Genomic DNA, 17,285 nt, shown 5'->3' with positions numbered 1-17,285 from the left:
CAGGCACCAGGCCGGAGATGGAGCGATTCGGGCAGCACTTGACGTAGATCGCACTGATGCATTTAAAGGGAGGCTTGGTGCCTACATGAGAGAGAAAGGAATAGAGGGAGACGGGGGGTGGGGGGGGGCAGGACGGGCAGAGGTAATCAGAGTGGGACCAGGTTCGAGTGGAGGGTAACCATTGGCATCGACCAGCTGGGTCAACTGGCCTGTTTCTGCGCTGTAGATTCTGTGGAATTAATCTCTTCTTCTTAGGCAGTCCCTCGGAACCGAGGATGACTTGCTTCCACATTAAAAATGAGTTCTCATGTGACTGATGAGTCCAATGTGGGACCTACAGTCTCTGTCACAGGTGGGGCAGACGGTGGTTGAAGGGGCGGGTGGGTGGGGTGCTTGGGTTGACGTGCGCTCCTTGCGCTGCCTGCGCTTGGCTTCCGCTTGCTCCCGGCGAAGAGACTCGAGGTGTTCGGCGCCTTCCCGGATGCTTCTCCTCCACTTTGTGCGGTCTTGGGCCAGGGATTCCCAGGTGTCGGTGGGGATGTTACACTTTTTCAAGGAGGCTTCGAGGGTGTCCTTGAAGCGTTTCCTCTGCCCACCTGGGGCTCTCTTGCCGTGCCGGAGCTCCGAGTAGAGCGCTTCTTTTGGGGAGTCTCGTATCGTTTTGGTGGAATTAATACTTTGGGAATGTCGGGGTTTGGGCCTGTTCAATTGGACTATGGCCTGCTGGGATGTGTAACGAACAGGTTCCATAAACCTAAAGAGGCGGAGAGGTTCCGGGAGGGAATTCCAGAGTTAAGGGCCCAGATGGCTGAAGGCACGGCCGCCAATGGCGGGGCGAAGGGAGGGGGAATGCGCGAGAGGCCAGAGTCAGAGGAATGGAGAGTAGGGCAGGAGGAGGTGACAGAGTGAGACCACGAAGGGTTTCAACATGAGGGTGATCAGTTTCAATCTGAGGTTCCAGATCTGTTGGTGCGCCAGGACAGGGGAGGTGAGCAGGCGGGATGGGAAATCAACAGCAGAGTTTATGAGGGTGAGAGGTCGGCCAGGAGAGCATTGGAATTAACGAGTCTAGAGGTTAAAAAAAACATGGATGAGGGTTCCAGCAGCAGATGAGCTGAGGCAGGGGCGGAGCCGGGTGTGTGGGTAGAAGCAGGTGGTCTTGGCTATGGAGGGGATATGGGGGGGGGGGAGAGACAGTGATTGGGGAGGGGGGGAGACAGTGATTGGGGAGGGGGGGGAGACAGTGATTGGGGGGGGACAGTGATTGGGGAGGGGGGGAGACAGTGATTGGGGAGGGGGGTGGAGACAGTGGCAAGAGTGCGGAGTTTGTGCCGGTGGCTGAAGACAACAGCTTGGGTCTTCCCAAAGATTAGCTGTAAGAAACTCTTGCTGATCTGAGCCTGGGTGTTGGACAAGGAGTCTGACGGAGCTGAGGGGTTTGGGTGGTGCTCAGTGCCATGTAGAAGCTGACCCCCATGTCTGTGGATGATGTCCTTTCCAACAGCAACCCCAGTCGCCCCATCCTCCTCGCGCACAAAGAGCGATAATGCAGCTTAGTGACACAAAGAACGTTGGTCCTGACCTTTGTTAGGTGCCATGGGAGAGGAGGAAACCTGGTGGGTGAGATTCACACAAGGATCATAGAATGAATGGGTTGACACTGCTGCTAAAATAGAGGAGGGAGGAATTTCAGATGCAAGCGTTGATCAATCTTGCATGAACACCCCACATCGTAAGTTAGGGGCCTTTGTGATTAGAAGCCCATAATTGTGATTAACATTAATGACTGGATCCCTGCGCCCGATTCTCTAATCGGCACTCCCATCGAGCGAGATTCTACGCCAAGAACAGGAGTCACAAAATGTCACGGCTATAGTTTACATCCAGGCTCCTGCTAATTTGTAGCTCCCTCAAGTTGAGTAGATTGGGCCTATACTCTCTGGAGTTTAGAAGAATGAGAGGCGATCTCATTGAAACATATAAGATTCTGAGGGGGGTTGACAGGGTAGATGCTGAGAGGTTGTTTCCCCCCTGGCTGGAGAGTCTAGAACTAGGGGGCACAGTCTCAGGATAAGGGGTCGGCCATTTAAGACTGAGATGAGGAGGAATTTCTTCACTCAGAGGGTTGTGAATCTTTGGAATTCTCTGCCCCAGAGGGCTGTGGAGGCTGAATCATTGAGTATATTCAAGGCTGAGATCGATAGATTTTTGGACTCTCGGGGAATCAAGGGATATGGAGATTGGGCGGGAAAGTGGAGTTGAGATCAAAGATCAGCCATGATCTTACTGAATGGCGGAGCAGGCTCAAGGGGCCGTATGGCCGACTCCTGCTCCTAATTTTTATGTTCTTACGTACTTACGTTGCTGACAGCAACAGATCTTGGTGTTCTCATCTCGGATATATCCACCAATGAGGCAATTTCTTGGATACAGCGAACTAAGAACAGCCCTTTGCAAACCTCCAGGTCCATCAAAATTCAAAACAGGACAAAGCAGCGAGTGAGAGAATATAATTGGGCAGAGGACTGGGCTTGGTGGATTGGATGCCAGGGTTTAGAGGCTGGATGTGACTCAGGGGTCATTGTTACTAAGCAGGGATTACAAAAACAAGACAGAAGACAACCAGAACAGCAGACCTTGCTTCATAAAACCACGTAATAAAACGGATAGTTCCACTGGAATCTTGCTGTGGTTTGTTTCTGAGGGCATGAAAACGTTGGAAAATTGCTGTGTCTTTGCAGAACCGGCCGGTACCAGCCTCCCGTGATTAATTAGGCGCCATCGTTCTGTGCTGTTTAGCGCGCAGCGAGTGTTAAACACGACGGCAGAAATGTGGGTCGGAGAGACTTTGCATTTATTCACATCCGTCCGCTTTGGCAGGGCTGAGGGGTCTATTTATAACTTAATTTATGTCGCCATACTCCACAGGACTTATAAATTTATAATCATTATTCTGCAGTAAACAGGAAGGGGGCTGTGTTTATGGTCGTGGTTTAGATCGCTCTACCCAAGAGGTTTTAATCCAAGGATGCACAATATCGCACTAGGACGCATGAAGGCTTATTTTCTGAAATTGCACTCCCGGTGCGGAGCCTCACCAGCTGGGACCACACCCCTAAACTCCGCAATCCTGCTCCCAGTGGGTGAGGCTTCGCACTGGCAGCGGGATTTCATAGAAATTGATTTTGTAAATCTAGTAGTTAATGTTAGTGATATTAGAGCTCGAATGTTTAACATGTTTATATCCTCCATCCGCTATTTTAATTTAAACCAGTTAAATGATTTTCCAACCCCCCCCTCCCCGCCACTTTTCTGATTACAGGCTTGAAACTATTGCTGCGAAGGAACACTTGGCCCAATCGCGTGGCATTCCTCCATTTGCTCTTTTCACCCGTTTAGTTTAAATCAATTGGGCCACCGTTAAAATCGCGGCGAGCGAGGCTCTGTCATACGTGAAGCATTCACCTCGTAAAACCACCCAACAGGAACGTCAAAAGCCTTCAGAATTCCTCCACGCAAAAACAATGCAAAATAACGGAATTTTTTAAGGATCGAGTTTCACTGATCGCCACGGAAAACGCCAGTCGCGCTTTGCTTTCCTCGAGCCAAAGTTCTTCTTCTTCTTAGGCAGTCCCTCGGAACCGAGGATGACTTGCTTCCACATTAAAAATGAGTTCTCAGGTGACTGATGAGTCCAATGCGGGACCTACAGTCTCTGTCACAGGTGGGGCAGACGGTGGTTGAAGGGGCGGGTGGGTGGGGTGCTTGGGTTGACGTGCGCTCCTTGCGCTGCCTGCGCTTGGCTTCCGCTTGCTCCCGGCGAAGAGACTCGAGGTGTTCGGCGCCTTCCCGGATGCTTCTCCTCCACTTTGTGCGGTCTTGGGCCAGGGATTCCCAGGTGTCGGTGGGGATGTTACACTTTTTCAAGGAGGCTTTGAGGGTGTCCTTGAAGCGTTTCCTCTGCCCACCTGGGGCTCTCTTGCCGAGCCGTTAACACCATTAACACAGGCGTCTGAGCCGCTCGAACAAGTTTCAAGCAAGCTAAACTGGACCAGGATACGCAACCCTCACTGAGAATTACACAGAATTAACTGCACAGAAACAGACCCACGTCGGTGTTTGTGCTCCACACGAGCCTCCTCCCGCCCCTCTTCATCTCACCCTATCAGCATATCCTCTATTCCTTTCTCCCTCGTGTGTTTATCCAGCTTCCCCTTAAATGCATCGATACCATTCGCCTCAACCACTCCCTGTGGTAGCGAGTTACACATTCTCACGGTAAAGAAGTTTCTCCTGAATTCCCGATTGGATTTATTAGTGACTCTCTTATATTGATGGCCCCTGGTTTTGGATTCCCCCACAAGTGGAGACATCTCTACATCTACCTGATCAAATGTTGCTTTATGGCAGTTGCGAGGCAGTGTTTTGCCGAAGTTACTGAGCTAATTGTGTATCACGTAGATAGCCATCCCGTGCCACCCACAGAGGGCAACGCTTACCGTGCGGAACAGGATCCATTCGTCGTGACAGTAGTCAAGCGTGCCGCCAAACTCATGAGTCAGATGGGTTTCATCAATGTATTTCAGCAACTCCGTGACCGAACTCAGCATAACAACCTGCGGGGAAATCAACAACAGAGCAAACCATCCCACACACTTCATCTTCAGCAGGGGTGTCGAATGAGTGGTGTGAAGAAAGGATCTGCATTTATATAGCGCCTTTCACAAACTCAGGACGTCCCAAAGTGCTTTACAGCCAATGAAGTGTTGCCACTGTTGTAATGTCAGAAACACAGCAGCCAATTTGCCCACAAGCAGCAGTGTGATAATGACCAGATAATCTGTTTCAGTGATGTTAGTTGAGGGATAAACATTGGCCAGGACACTGGGGAGAACTCCCCTGCTCTGAGAGAGCAGACAGGGCCTCAGGTTAACATCTCATCCGAAAGACGGCACCTCCGACAGTGCAGCACTCCCTCAGCACTGCACTGGAGTGTCAGCCTAGATTTTTGTGCTCAAGTCCCTGGAGTGGGGCTTGAACCCTCAACCTTCTGACTCAGAGAGCGAGAGTGCTGCCCACTGAGCCACGGCTGACACCTATGGTAGCAGCTGTGTTGCTCGCTATACAACGCCCACCCTCCCCCCCATTGAAGTTAAAATTAGGCGGGGGTGTAACAGGATGTCAATCACATTGTTAATGCAGTCAAATTACAACAGTGTACTTCACTGTCTTGGGACGTCCTGATGTTGTGAAAGGCACTATAGAAATGCAAGTCTTTCTTTTAAAGACTGAGAGACACGGAAAGGAGAGATACCGAGAGAGGGGGAGAGAGACAGAGGGAGGGAGCGAGACAGAGAGAAGGAGAGTGACAGAGAGAGGGAGAGATACCAAGAGAGGGGGAGAGAGACAGAGGGAGGGAGAGAGACAGAGAGAGGGAGAGACACAGAGAGAGGGAGAGACACAGCAAGAGAGAGAAGGAGAGTGACAGAGAGAGAGAAGGAGAGTGACAGAGAGAGAGAGAGAGAGACAGAGAGAGGTGGAGAGACACAGAGAGAGGGAGAGAGACAGAGGGAGGGAGAGAGACAGAGAGAGAGGAGAGTGACAGAGAGAGGGAGAGACACAGAGAGAGGGAGAGTGACAGAGAGAGAGAAGGAGAGTGACAGAGAGAGAGAGAGACAGAGAGAGGTGGAGAGACACAGAGAGAGGGAGAGAGACAGAGAGAGGGAGAGTGACAGAGAGAGAGAAGGAGAGTGACAGAGAGAGGGAGAGACACAGAGAGAGGGAGAGACGCAGAGAGAGGGAGAGACACAGAGAGAGGGAGAGTGACAGAGAGAAGGAGAGTGACAGAGAGAGAGAGAGACAGAGAGAGGGAGAGACACAGGGAGAGAGAGAGAGAGAGAGACACAGAGAGAGGTGGAGAGACACAGCGAGAGGGAGAGACACAGCGAGAGGGAGAGACAGAGAGAGACACAGAGAGAGGGAGAGACGCAGAGAGAGGGAGAGACACATGGAGAGAGAGAGAGAGAGAGAGACAGAGAGAGGTGGAGAGAGACAGCGAGAGGGAGAGACACAGTGAGAGGGAGAGACACAGAGAGAGGGAGAGACACAGAGAGAGGGAGAGACACAGGGAGAGAGAGAGAGAGAGAGACACAGAGAGAGGTGGAGAGACACAGAGAGAGGGAGAGACACAGCAAGAGGTGGAGAGACACAGAGAGAGGTGGAGAGACACAGAGAGAGGGAGAGACGCAGAGAGAGGGAGAGACACAGGGAGAGAGAGAGAGAGAGAGACACAGCGAGAGGTGGAGAGACACAGAGAGAGGTGGAGAGACACTGATAGAGGGAGAAACACAGAGAGAGGGAGAGACACAGCGAGAGGGAGAGACACAGCGAGAGGTGGAGAGACACAGCGAGAGGTGGAGAGACACAGAGAGAGGTGGAGAGACACAGAGAGAGGGAGAGACGCAGAGAGAGGGAGAGACACAGGGAGAGAGAGAGAGAGACACAGCGAGAGGTGGAGAGACACAGAGAGAGGTGGAGAGACACAGAGAGAGGGAGAGACGCAGAGAGAGGGAGAGACACAGGGAGAGAGAGAGAGAGAGAGACACAGCGAGAGGTGGAGAGACACAGAGAGAGGTGGAGAGACACTGATAGAGGGAGAAACACTGATGGAGGTGGAAAGACACAGTGAGAGAGAGAGACACAGCGAGAGGTGGAGAGACACAGAGAGAGGGAGAGACACAGCGAGAGGTGGAGAGACACAGAGAGAGGTGGAGAGACACAGAGAGAGGGAGAGACGCAGAGAGAGGGAGAGACACAGGGAGAGAGAGAGAGAGAGAGACACAGCGAGAGGTGGAGAGACAGAGAGAGAGGTGGAGAGACACTGATAGAGGGAGAAACACTGATGGAGGTGGAGAGACACAGTGAGAGAGAGAGACAGAGAGAGGTGGAGAGACACAGTGAGAGAGAGAGACAGAGAGAGGTGGAGAGACACACAGAGACAGCGTGAGGTGGAGAGAAGAGTGTTTCTTACCGGTAGCTTCAGGATAAAATCGTCCTGATTGAATCGGAAGCTGATATCAGAGATGGCGCGCTGAAAGAACCCTGAAGGGCGGAGGACCAAGACCAGCTGCAGGTTTCCCGGACATGAGGCCTGGAGGGAACAAAATATGTCAACACCAGGAAATGGAGATGTTCATTTCTTACAGAGTCTCTGACAGTTTACAGCAAATTCCCGGGGGGTGTGGGGGATGGGGCAGCCTCACTGGGAAGGGGGGTTAAATAACATCGCGAGTGGATTCTGCAAGGCGTTGTCCCACCCAGGGAGGTTCCGCACTGGGAGCGCGCTCTCGTATTTACACTGTAATACCATGGCCCGAAAATTGCTGGAACAGTGACAGTGAGGTTAATGCACCTTCCATTATCAATGCGTAAATAACCCAGAAATCTGTGGCGGGGAAGAGATACCCCGTGAGTTGCGAATCGCCACAAGTCCGCCGTTAGCCTCGCGAAAACGTCAGCTCGCCCTCAACCTCCCCGTGAGTTTCAAGAAATTGATGGATTTGCTCCGTAAATACAAATTACACTTGCCGCAGAAAGTTAGGGCTAGTACTTAACAACACAAGCACCCTTTTAATGAGGAGATTTAAGGATCAGACATGAAACTCACCCTCTCCATCAAATAAAGGGAACAAGTGAAACGGTGGAGTCTCATTCCTGCAGCTAGTAAATTGTTCCTAAAGATATTTTAAATTTTAACATTTTTTTCTTACTTTTACTTTGTCTTCTTTTCTCTCTCTCTGAATCCAATCTTTCTTTCCCTCTCTTTATTTCTCTTTCTGGACCTGATTTAACTCTAATTCACCCTGTTTCCTTCTCCGTCGTTCCTCTGTTTCTTTCCCAATCCTTCAATCTCACTGGTTAAGGAGACAGATTGTTGGTCCCGTCGTTCACCGAGGTCCCCGATGTCCTGGCTATCAGCTCGCGCTCCCGGCACGATACGGCGCAAAAACATTCCGATTTGAAAGGTGAGGGAAAAAAATGCAATTCGCCGCGAGATGCCCCAGTCCAGCAAATTATGGGCCGGTTGCTCAGGATCTCTGACCCAACTCCTGTCATGGTGAGACTGTGCGCCCAGTGCAGTCTTGCTTAATTTACCCTCCTTTTAAAATCTGTTTGGCAAATTTTCATTCCCTCTACTTCAAACATGCAGTGCCAGGATGCTATCGCATTGAACAGGTTGCCAGGTTGATGTCGACGTGACGTGTGCAGCATTCCGACTCCCAGAAAATATATATGTTTTAAGACGGTGCCCATCAATAAAGTCACTCATTCCTTTCTGATGCACACTGAATGCTATTTCCCCGCAAGTTTTCCGATCTCCAGCCAAAACTCGGGCAGAAACATTTCTCCAGGTTTCCGTCAATCTTCTGTCGAAGTTGCGGTGCGGTATCGGAGGAACCTTGGCGGAAATTCCAAGCGCGCATTTCCTTGGTAACTGGCTTGCGATTAGCACTTTGGTAAAGGTACAGCCAACAGCTCAAGATCCTTGCATCAGAAACGGGGAAGGCCGGAACTGCACAGCAACGCCAGTGTTTGTAAAAGGGGGGGGGCGATTCCGCCACCTCAGTCTTCGAGGGGGAGGGGGGTCGCGCTCACTGGGAGTGCCAAGCGGAGAATCACGAGGGGCTGCAATGTTCCAGCCCGCTCTCCAACACGCGCTTCCTGCAAGCGGCTCGTAGATACATCCTTATCTGAGGAAGGATGTTCTTGCCATGGAGGGAGTGCAGCGAAGATTTACCAGGTTGATACCTGGGATGGCAGGAATGACGTATGAGGAGAGATTGGGTCGATTGGGCTTATACTCACTGGAGTTTAGAAGAATGAGAGGGGATCTCATTGAAACTTATAAAATTCTAACAGGACTAGACAGACTAGATGCAGGAAGGATGTTCCCGATGGTCGGGGGAGTCCAGAACCAGGGGTCACAGTCTAAGGATAAGGAGTAAGCCATTTAGGACAGAGATGAGGAGGAATTTCTTCACCCAGAGTGTGCTGAATCTGTGGAATTCTCTACCACAGAAGGCAGTTGAGGCCAATTCATTAAATATATTCAAGAAGGAGTTGGATATATTTCTTAAGACTAAAGGGATCAAGGGATATGGGGAGAAAGCAGGGACAGGGTACTGAATTTGGATGATCAGCCATGATCTTGTTGAATGGCAGAGCAGGCTCGAGGGGCCGAATGGCCTACTCCTGCTCCTATCTTCTATGTTTCTATGCATCCCCTGCAAAGAGGGAAGCCAAGCCAACGGTTGAGGTGGAACACCCTCACGACAGAAGGTCTTTCTCCTCAGCCCATGGAGGACTTTTTGAAGTGCGGTCACTGCTGTAATGTGGGAAACATGGCACCCAATTTGCGCACAGCAAGATCCCACAAACAGCAATGTGATGCTGGTTGAGGGATAAATATTGACCAGGACACCGGGGAGAGAACACCTCCTGATTTTCTTCCAATAGTGCCATGGGATCTTTTACATCCACTTGGAGAGAGCAGACGGGGCCTCTCTATTTGGAGAGCATCACTTAGAGAGGTTTTATTAGTTGATGATGTATTGCACTATGATGTCACCATTCTGCTCTACTGACCACAATGTATAACGATGCATTCAAGCAGAGAAGCCAATTAAGTGATTCTTTATTTGGTTTCAGTGCTACTAAGTGCTGCACTGTGCCACATCATAGGTTGGTGGCAGAACCATGAAGAGATGATTGTGAAAAGCACAACATGTTGAAACAGCTTTCTCCCACTCACCAACTCCTAGGCCTAGAAATTGAGTTTTGGCTTAGCCAGGGCTTTAGCGCCGGAAGTTAGTGCCGGCGCTAAGTCCCCCTGCGCGCGCCAAAAATTCAGCAGGGCCGCGCCCAAACGGCTGCCGGCGCTACTGAAGGGTCTTTGCGACGGTAAATCGGCGCTAACTGCCGTTTCGCGCCGCAATTCCGGCGCTGCGGCACCCGATGCGGTGCGGCAGGCTCGGGAAGTGCAGGCCTCCTCCTTCCCTTAAGGAGGAGCTGCCTGCACCCGATCGCGGCCCGCGAAAATCTTTTAAAAAATGAGCCCGGCACCTCGGACAAGTGCCGGGCTTGCTTCTGTTCCGGGGGGGGGGGGGGAAGTCCGGGGAGGGAGCTGCGGCCAGGCGGCCGGCGGGAAAGCGGCCGGCCGCCGCGGGGCCTTTAATGCGCCGGCGCAAAGACTCGTAAGACTCTGTTGCCAGAGTCTTAGTTGCGGCTGTCACGGGCGAGGCAGCCGCAACTGAATTTCGGCGCTGGGGCCCGTCGGCATGGCAACCGGGACGCTGCGCACACCGATGACGTCATCGGTGCCGGCGCAGCGCTACTGGTCTACCGCGGCGTAAGGGCCCCAGGCAATTTCGGCGCCGGTGCCAAATGCAGCGCTAGGCCCTCTAGCGCCGCAAAATCGGCGCTAAGGGCACTCAATTTCTAGGCCCCAAAATAAAATGTCAAAAATGGCGGGCTGTTTATTTTCCATTCATTCTCGGGATGCGGGCACCGCTGGCAAGGCCCAGCATCTATTGCCCATCCCTAGTCAGCCCTTGAGAAGGTTGGTGGTGAGCCGCCTTCTTGAGCCGCAGTGTAGCGGGTTTGATACAAACTGTGTGGCTTGCTGCACAGGTTTCCTTCCCTGAAGGATACGAGAGATCCAGATGGGTTTTTATGCCAATCCGACAGCTTCATGGTCACCTTTACTGATACCAGAATTTTTTTTTATTTCAAGTTATATTTTTAACCGAATTTAAATTCTCAACCTGCCAAGGCGGGATTTTCACTTTACTCACTTTCTCTGGATTACGAGTCCAGTAACAAATGTTCATGAATTCCATTTATGGGGAATTGGCCGTCCATGTTTCCTCAATGACAAGACATCGGGGTGTTGATGGAATGAGGCAAAAGGACTTAAAAAAAGAAAGACTTGCATTTATATAGCGCCTTTCACGACCACCAGACGTCTCAAAGCGCTTTACAGCCAATGAAGTACTTTCTTGAAGTGTAGTCACTGTTGTAATGTGGGAAATGTGGCAGCCAATTTGCGCACAGCAAGCTCCCACAAACAGCAATGTGATAATGACCAGACAATCTGTTTTAGTGATGTTGATGGAGGGATAAATATTGGCCCCAGGACACCGGGGCGAACTCCCCTGCTCTTCTTTGAAATAGTGGCCATGGGCTATTTTACATCCACCTGAGAGGGCAGACCTCAGTTTAATGTCTCATCCAAAAGACGGCACCTCCGACAGTGCAGCACTCCCGCAGTACTAGCTCTGGTGTGACAGCCTAGGTTTAAACCCACAACCTTCGGACTCAAAGGCAAGGGTGCTACCAACTGAGCCACGTCTGACAAGGGAACAAAACATTCGGGAAGGAACTATTACTTAAATGGAAAGAAAATAATGTGCCTGGAAAATGAAAGAGATCTGGGGGCTCCTGATTGACAATAAACTGAAACCATCGCAACAATGCTGGGTGGCAGTGAGTGAAGCCAATCAGATGTTGGGATGCATTAAAAGTCAATATTGAGCCGAAATAGGGAGGTAATCCCACCTCTCTGTAAATCGTTGGTGTGACCGCACTTAGAACCCTGTGTACAGTTCTGGTCGCCGCAATACAGAAAGGATAGTGCAGTTATTGAAAGGATACAGGAGAGATCAACCAGAATGATTGAGGGGGATGGAGGGATTGGATTATTGAGGAGCGATTGTGTAAATTGGGAATGTTCTCACTGGAAAAGAGAAGGTTGAGAGTTGGTGTGATTGCTGGTTTTAGGATTCAAACGGGACTGGATAATGTCGACCGTGATGAGCTGTCTCACCCTGTGTAGAACAGTGGAACCAGAGGACACAGCCTGCGCTTGAAGGGGGAAAACTCAAAACTAATCTGCGGAAACAATATTTCAGTGAGCGAGTGGTCAATCTATGGAACAGGCTCTCTCGGGAGACGGTGGAAGCAGTGAGTATTGATTCAATGCAAATTAGACAGGTTTCTTACAGAAGATAACATTTTGGGACACAGTATGTGAGTAATTTGAGACATGACGTGTGGTGAGTGATCGGGAGGAACAGGTGAGTTTGGACCTGTGGTTCCCAAAGCTCTCCCCCGCTGGGGGTTTTCCTCGCCTCATGTCTGGGTCTGTTGTAGACTCATTGATAGAGACTGATTGCTGTGATTGGTCAACAATTCCGTTATCGTTGGATCATGGGATTACCAGGATGGGAGAAAGAAAGGCTTTTACCTTTCACGACGTCCCAAAGCGTTTACAGCCAACGAAATACTTTTTGAAGTGTAGTCACTGTTGTAATGTAGGAAACGCGGCAGCCAATTTACGCACAGCAAGCTCCCACAAACAGCAATGTGATAATGACCAGATCATCTGTTTTAGTGATGTAGATTGAGGGATAAATATTGGCCCCAGGACACCGGGGAGAACTCCCCTGCTCTTTTTCAAAATAGTGTCGTGGGATCTTTTACGTCCACCTGAGAGAGCAGACGTTGGTTTAATGTCTCATCCAAAAGACGGCACCTCCGACAGTGCAGCACTCCCTCAGCACTGCACTGGAGGGTCAGCCTAGCTTTGTGTGCTCAAATCTCTGGAGTGGGACTTGAACTCACAACCTTCTGACTCAGAGGCAAGGGTGCTGCCCACTGAGCTGCGACTGATACCAGGTGAGCCAGATGGACCTTGGTCTTTTTCACCTCGCAATTCCCATGTTCCTGTGAGTGGTGATCGAATGCTTGGTTAACGAGGTGCTGTTTAAAGAGCGGTTTGGGGGCGGGCGGAATTCCCAATACCGGAATGACACTCCTTCCATGGTCAAAGCCTAGCGGGTGCGAGACAGCCTCCCCCAAGAGGGGGCGAGCGGCAGTTTACAACAGAGGCAGCTCGTTCCCTAACTCCAGAGCTAGACTGCGCACTGAGCGTTGCTGTGACACGGAAACCACAAGATTAAAACAAAAAGCAAAATGCCGCAGATGTCGGAAATCAGAAACGGAAAAATCGGAAAATGCCGGAAACAAGTTCTATCGAAGAGTCACGAAAACTAAATCGTTCACTTTTGTTCCTTGTTCCAGAGATAGTGCAATGTTAACGTTGGGGTAGAAACATGCGATAAAATCTACTAAGTTCGGTCTTTGGGGGCTGGGGGAAGGGAAGGATCTGTAAAGGTGGTCACTAGTAGACCGAGTTTCACCGATGTTTAGCCGAGAGACGGCTACACAATCTACAAATTCTCCGAGTCTGGGCCTGCAGCAAGATATTTCACCCATCCCCCAATGCGTATCAGATAATCGAGGGCAGCACACCCACGGTTTTCGGCAGCCTGCTGGCTGCGGGGCAGGCACCTTGCTGTAAGGCCCAGTCTTAGAGGATTTACCCCAAACTTCGACCTCAATCCGTGGCTCGGTGGGCAGAACTCGTATCTCTGATACATGAATGGTTGTGGGTTCAAATCCCACTCCAGAGATTTGACCAAATAATCCAGGCTGACACTCCCAGTGCAGTCCTGGGGGAGTGCTGCACTGTCGGAGGGACAGTACTGAGGGAGTGCTGCACTGTCGGAGGGGCAGTACTGAGGGAGCGCTGCACTGTCGGAGGGGCAGTACTGAGAGAGTGCTGCACTGTCGGAGGGGCAGTCCTGAGAGAGTGCTGCACTGTCGGAGGGGCAGTACTGAGGGAGCGCTGCACTGTCGGAGGGGCAGTACTGAGAGAGTGCTGCACTGTTGGAGGGGCAGTACTGAGGGAGTGCTGCACTGTCGGAGGGGCAGTACTGAGGGAGTGCTGCACTGTCGGAGGGGCAGTACTGAGAGAGTGCTGCACTGTCGGAGGGGCAGTCCTGAGAGAGTGCTGCACTGTCGGAGGGGCAGTCCTGAGAGAGTGCTGCACTGTCGGAGGGGCAGTCCTGAGAGAGTGCTGCACTGTCGGAGGGGCAGTCCTGAGAGAGTGCTGCACTGTCGGGGGGGCAGTACTGAGGGAGCGCTGCACTGTCGGAGAGGCAGTACTGAGGGAGCGTTGCACTGTCGGAGGGGCAGTACTGAGGGAGCGCCGCACTGTCGGAGGGGCAGTACTGAGGGAGCGCTGCACTGTCGGAGGGGCAGTACTGAGGGAGCACTGCACTGTCGGAGGGGCAGTACTGAGAGAGTGCTGCACTGTCGGAGGGGCAGTACTGAGGGAGCGCTACACTGTCGGAGGGGCAGTACTGAGGGAGCGCAGCACTGTCGGAGGGGCCATCTTTCAGATGAGATGTTAAACCGAACAAGTGCGAGACAGCCTTCTTGTGTGGATGTAAAAGATCCCATGGCACTATTTGAAGAAGAGCAGTGGAGTTATCCCTGGTGTCCTGGGCCAATATTTATCCTTCAACCAACAGCACTAAAAAATGATGATCTGATCATTATCACATTGCTGTGTGTGGAACCTTGCTGTGCAGGAATTGGCTGCTGGGTTTCCTACATTACAACAGTGACTATGCTTCAAAAATAATTAATTGGCTGTAAAGCGCTTTGGGACGTCCTGAGGTCAAGAAAGGCGCTGTAGAAATGCAACTTCTTCCCTTCTTTTACCTGTTCACTAAGTAGATTATAAAAATGGTCCAGACTGAGCAAGTCCCCCAGTGTTCCCATCTTCCCTGTTGGAGACACATCCCTGCAACACTCTGCCTCTGCCTTAAATGAGAGCCTTTGTCCACATGGAGAGGTGCTGGTCAGACACCGTTTCATAAGAACATAAGAAATAGGAGCAGGAGTCGGCCATTCGGCCCCTTCGAGCCTGTTCCCCCATTCAGTAAGATCCTGGCTGATCTTCGACCTCAACTCCACTTTCCTGCACTATCCCCGTATCCCTTGATTCCCTTAATATTCAACAATCTATCGATCTCTGTCTTGAATATACTCAACGACTGAGCCTCCACAGCCCTCTGGGGTAGAGAATTCCAAAGATTCACCACCCTCTGAGTGAAGAAATTCCTCCTCATCTCAGCCCTAAATGGCCGACCCCTTATTCTGAGACTGTGACCCCTGGTTCTGGACTCCCCAGCCAGGGGAAACATCCTCCCTGCATCTACCCTGTCAAGTCCTGTAAGAATTTTGTATGTTTCAATGAGATCACCTCTCATTCTTCTAAACTCTAGAGAATATAGGCCTAGTCTACTCAATCTCTCCTCATAGGACAATCCCCCCATCCCAGGAACCAGTCTGGTGAACCTTCGTTGCACTCCCTCTATGGCAAGTATATCCTTCCTTAGGTAAGGAGACCAAAACTGTCCACAATACTCCAGGTGTGGTCTCACCAGGGCCCTATATAATTGCAGTAAGATGTCTTTACTCTTGTACTCAAATCCTCTTGTAATAAAGGCCAACATACCATTTGCTTTCCTCATTGCTTGCTGTACCTGCATGTTAACTTTCAGTGATTCGTGTACAAGGACACCCAGGTCCCTCTGAACACCAACATTTCCCAATCTCTCACCATTTAAAAAATACTCTGCTTTTCTGTTTTTCCTACCGAAGTGGATAACTTCACATTGCTCCACATTATATTCCATTTGCCATGTTCTTGCCCACTCACTTAGCCTGACTATATCCCCTTGAAGCCTCTTTGCATCCTCCTCACAACTTACATTCCCACCCAGCTTTGTATCATCAGCAAACTTGGATATATTACATTTGGTCCCCTCATCCAAATCATTGATGTAGATTGTGAATAGCTGAGCCCCAAGCACTGATCCTTGCGATACCCCACTAGTTACAGCCTGCCAACCCGAAAATGTTGGCACATACCTCATGTGCTACCGTTAAGGTTGGAATTCCAATCCATGAAATTCAAACACAAAATCTGAATGCACTCGCAATATGCTCCCGTGTTATTTTTACGCAGACATTAACCCTTGCATTTATTTAAAATGTGTAAATACCCGTGTATTAATCATGCATACTACAAGAGCAGGTCAAAGGCTAGGTATTCTGTGGCGAGTGTCTCACCTCCTGACTCCCCAAAACTTTTCCACCATCTACAAGGCACAAGTAAGGAGTGTGATGGAATACTCTCCACTTGCCTGGATGAGTGCAGCTCCAACAACACTCAAGAAGCTCGACACCATCCAGGACAAAGCAGCCCGCTTGATTGGCACCCCATCCACCACCTTAAACATTCACTCCCTCCACCACCGGCGCACCGTGGTTGCAGTGTGTACCATCTACAAGATGCACTGCAGCAACTCGCCAAGGCTTCTTCAGCAGCATCTCCCAAACCCGCGACCTCTACTACCTAGAAGGACAAAGGCAGCAGGCGCATGGGAACACCACCACCTCCAAGTTCCCCTCCAAGTCACATACCATCCTGACTTGGAAATATATCGGCCGATCCTTCATCGTCGCTGGGTCAAAATCCTGGAACTCCCTCCCTAACAGCACTGTGGGAGCACCTTCACCACACGGACTGCAGCGGTTCAAGAAGGCAGCTCACCACCACCTTCTCGAGGGCAACTAGGGATGGGCAATAAATGCTGGCCTTGCCAGTGACACCCACATCCCAGGAACGAATAAAAAAATACCGGACTGTAGTATGAACGCACAAGATTCGCTGAGCAGCGGTTTTACTCTGCATTCTTTCCAACTGTAGTCTTCCTTTTCTCACACGCACAATGATCACTATACGTGACATCATTTAAAAGAACACATTTACAGTTTCCTTAGAAATACCAGAGAGTGAATATTGTCAGACATAAGGTTTGGAATTTCCTGCGTTTTTCACCCAGAGACACACGCGCAGTCTAGATATGGCCAAAGAGATTGTGGAATTTTGGGCGTAAGTGAGTTACTCGTGCAAAGATATTACGCCCAAAAATCACCTTGATCTTTTACGGCCGTCTATCGATCCCTTCACCCGACCGCATTTCTGCCCATAAAACTGGCCCCACTCATAACTTACAGCGCCTTTATACGCGAGTTTCCTGCAAGTGCGTTTTGCTCAGTAGCTGTCTTCAAATTACCACCAGATTTTCAGGCGCAGTCATTTTTATTGTGTTTTGTTGCAATTGTTTGAGTTTCTTGTGTTTTTAATTTCTCCTCACGAAGACCGGCTCTGCATTTTCTGTTTCTTTGAACGCATTTTTCTTGCATCAGTATAACTTACATTAAAAATTGACAAACTTCCCTGGTTGCAGGTTCCTAAACACGTTGTGCCTGATGTGCATGATGGTTAAATGAGCTGAAACTTCAAT

At 50.5% G+C, this 17,285-nt stretch overlaps 1 protein-coding gene across 8 annotated transcripts in view; it reads right to left on the bottom strand.

Moving 5' to 3' along the window:
• The window catches only part of mcf2a (MCF.2 cell line derived transforming sequence a), a 257,660-nt gene that overhangs the window by 120,517 nt on the left and 119,858 nt on the right, over window positions 1–17,285 (bottom strand). For all 8 annotated transcript variants that reach the window (XR_015080094.1, XM_086002156.1, XM_086002147.1 and 5 more), the window contains 2 exons: window positions 7,031–7,150; window positions 4,500–4,616 (listed from right to left, as the gene is read on the bottom strand). Coding sequence is in view for 7 of the 8 variants with exons in the window: in XM_086002156.1 (XP_085858282.1) it covers window positions 4,500–4,616; window positions 7,031–7,150 (237 nt within the window). In the remaining variant the exon portion in view is untranslated. The remainder of the gene's footprint in view (window positions 1–4,499; window positions 4,617–7,030; window positions 7,151–17,285) is intronic.

The sequence above is a fragment of the Somniosus microcephalus genome, chromosome 1 (genome assembly GCF_052327205.1).
Source record: "Somniosus microcephalus isolate GS21.2 chromosome 1, FLI_Smic_1.0, whole genome shotgun sequence".
Taxonomy (NCBI): Eukaryota; Metazoa; Chordata; class Chondrichthyes; order Squaliformes; family Somniosidae; genus Somniosus; species Somniosus microcephalus.
Note: the sequence above shows the minus strand (reverse complement) of the source record. Positions and strands in the feature narration are given on the sequence as shown.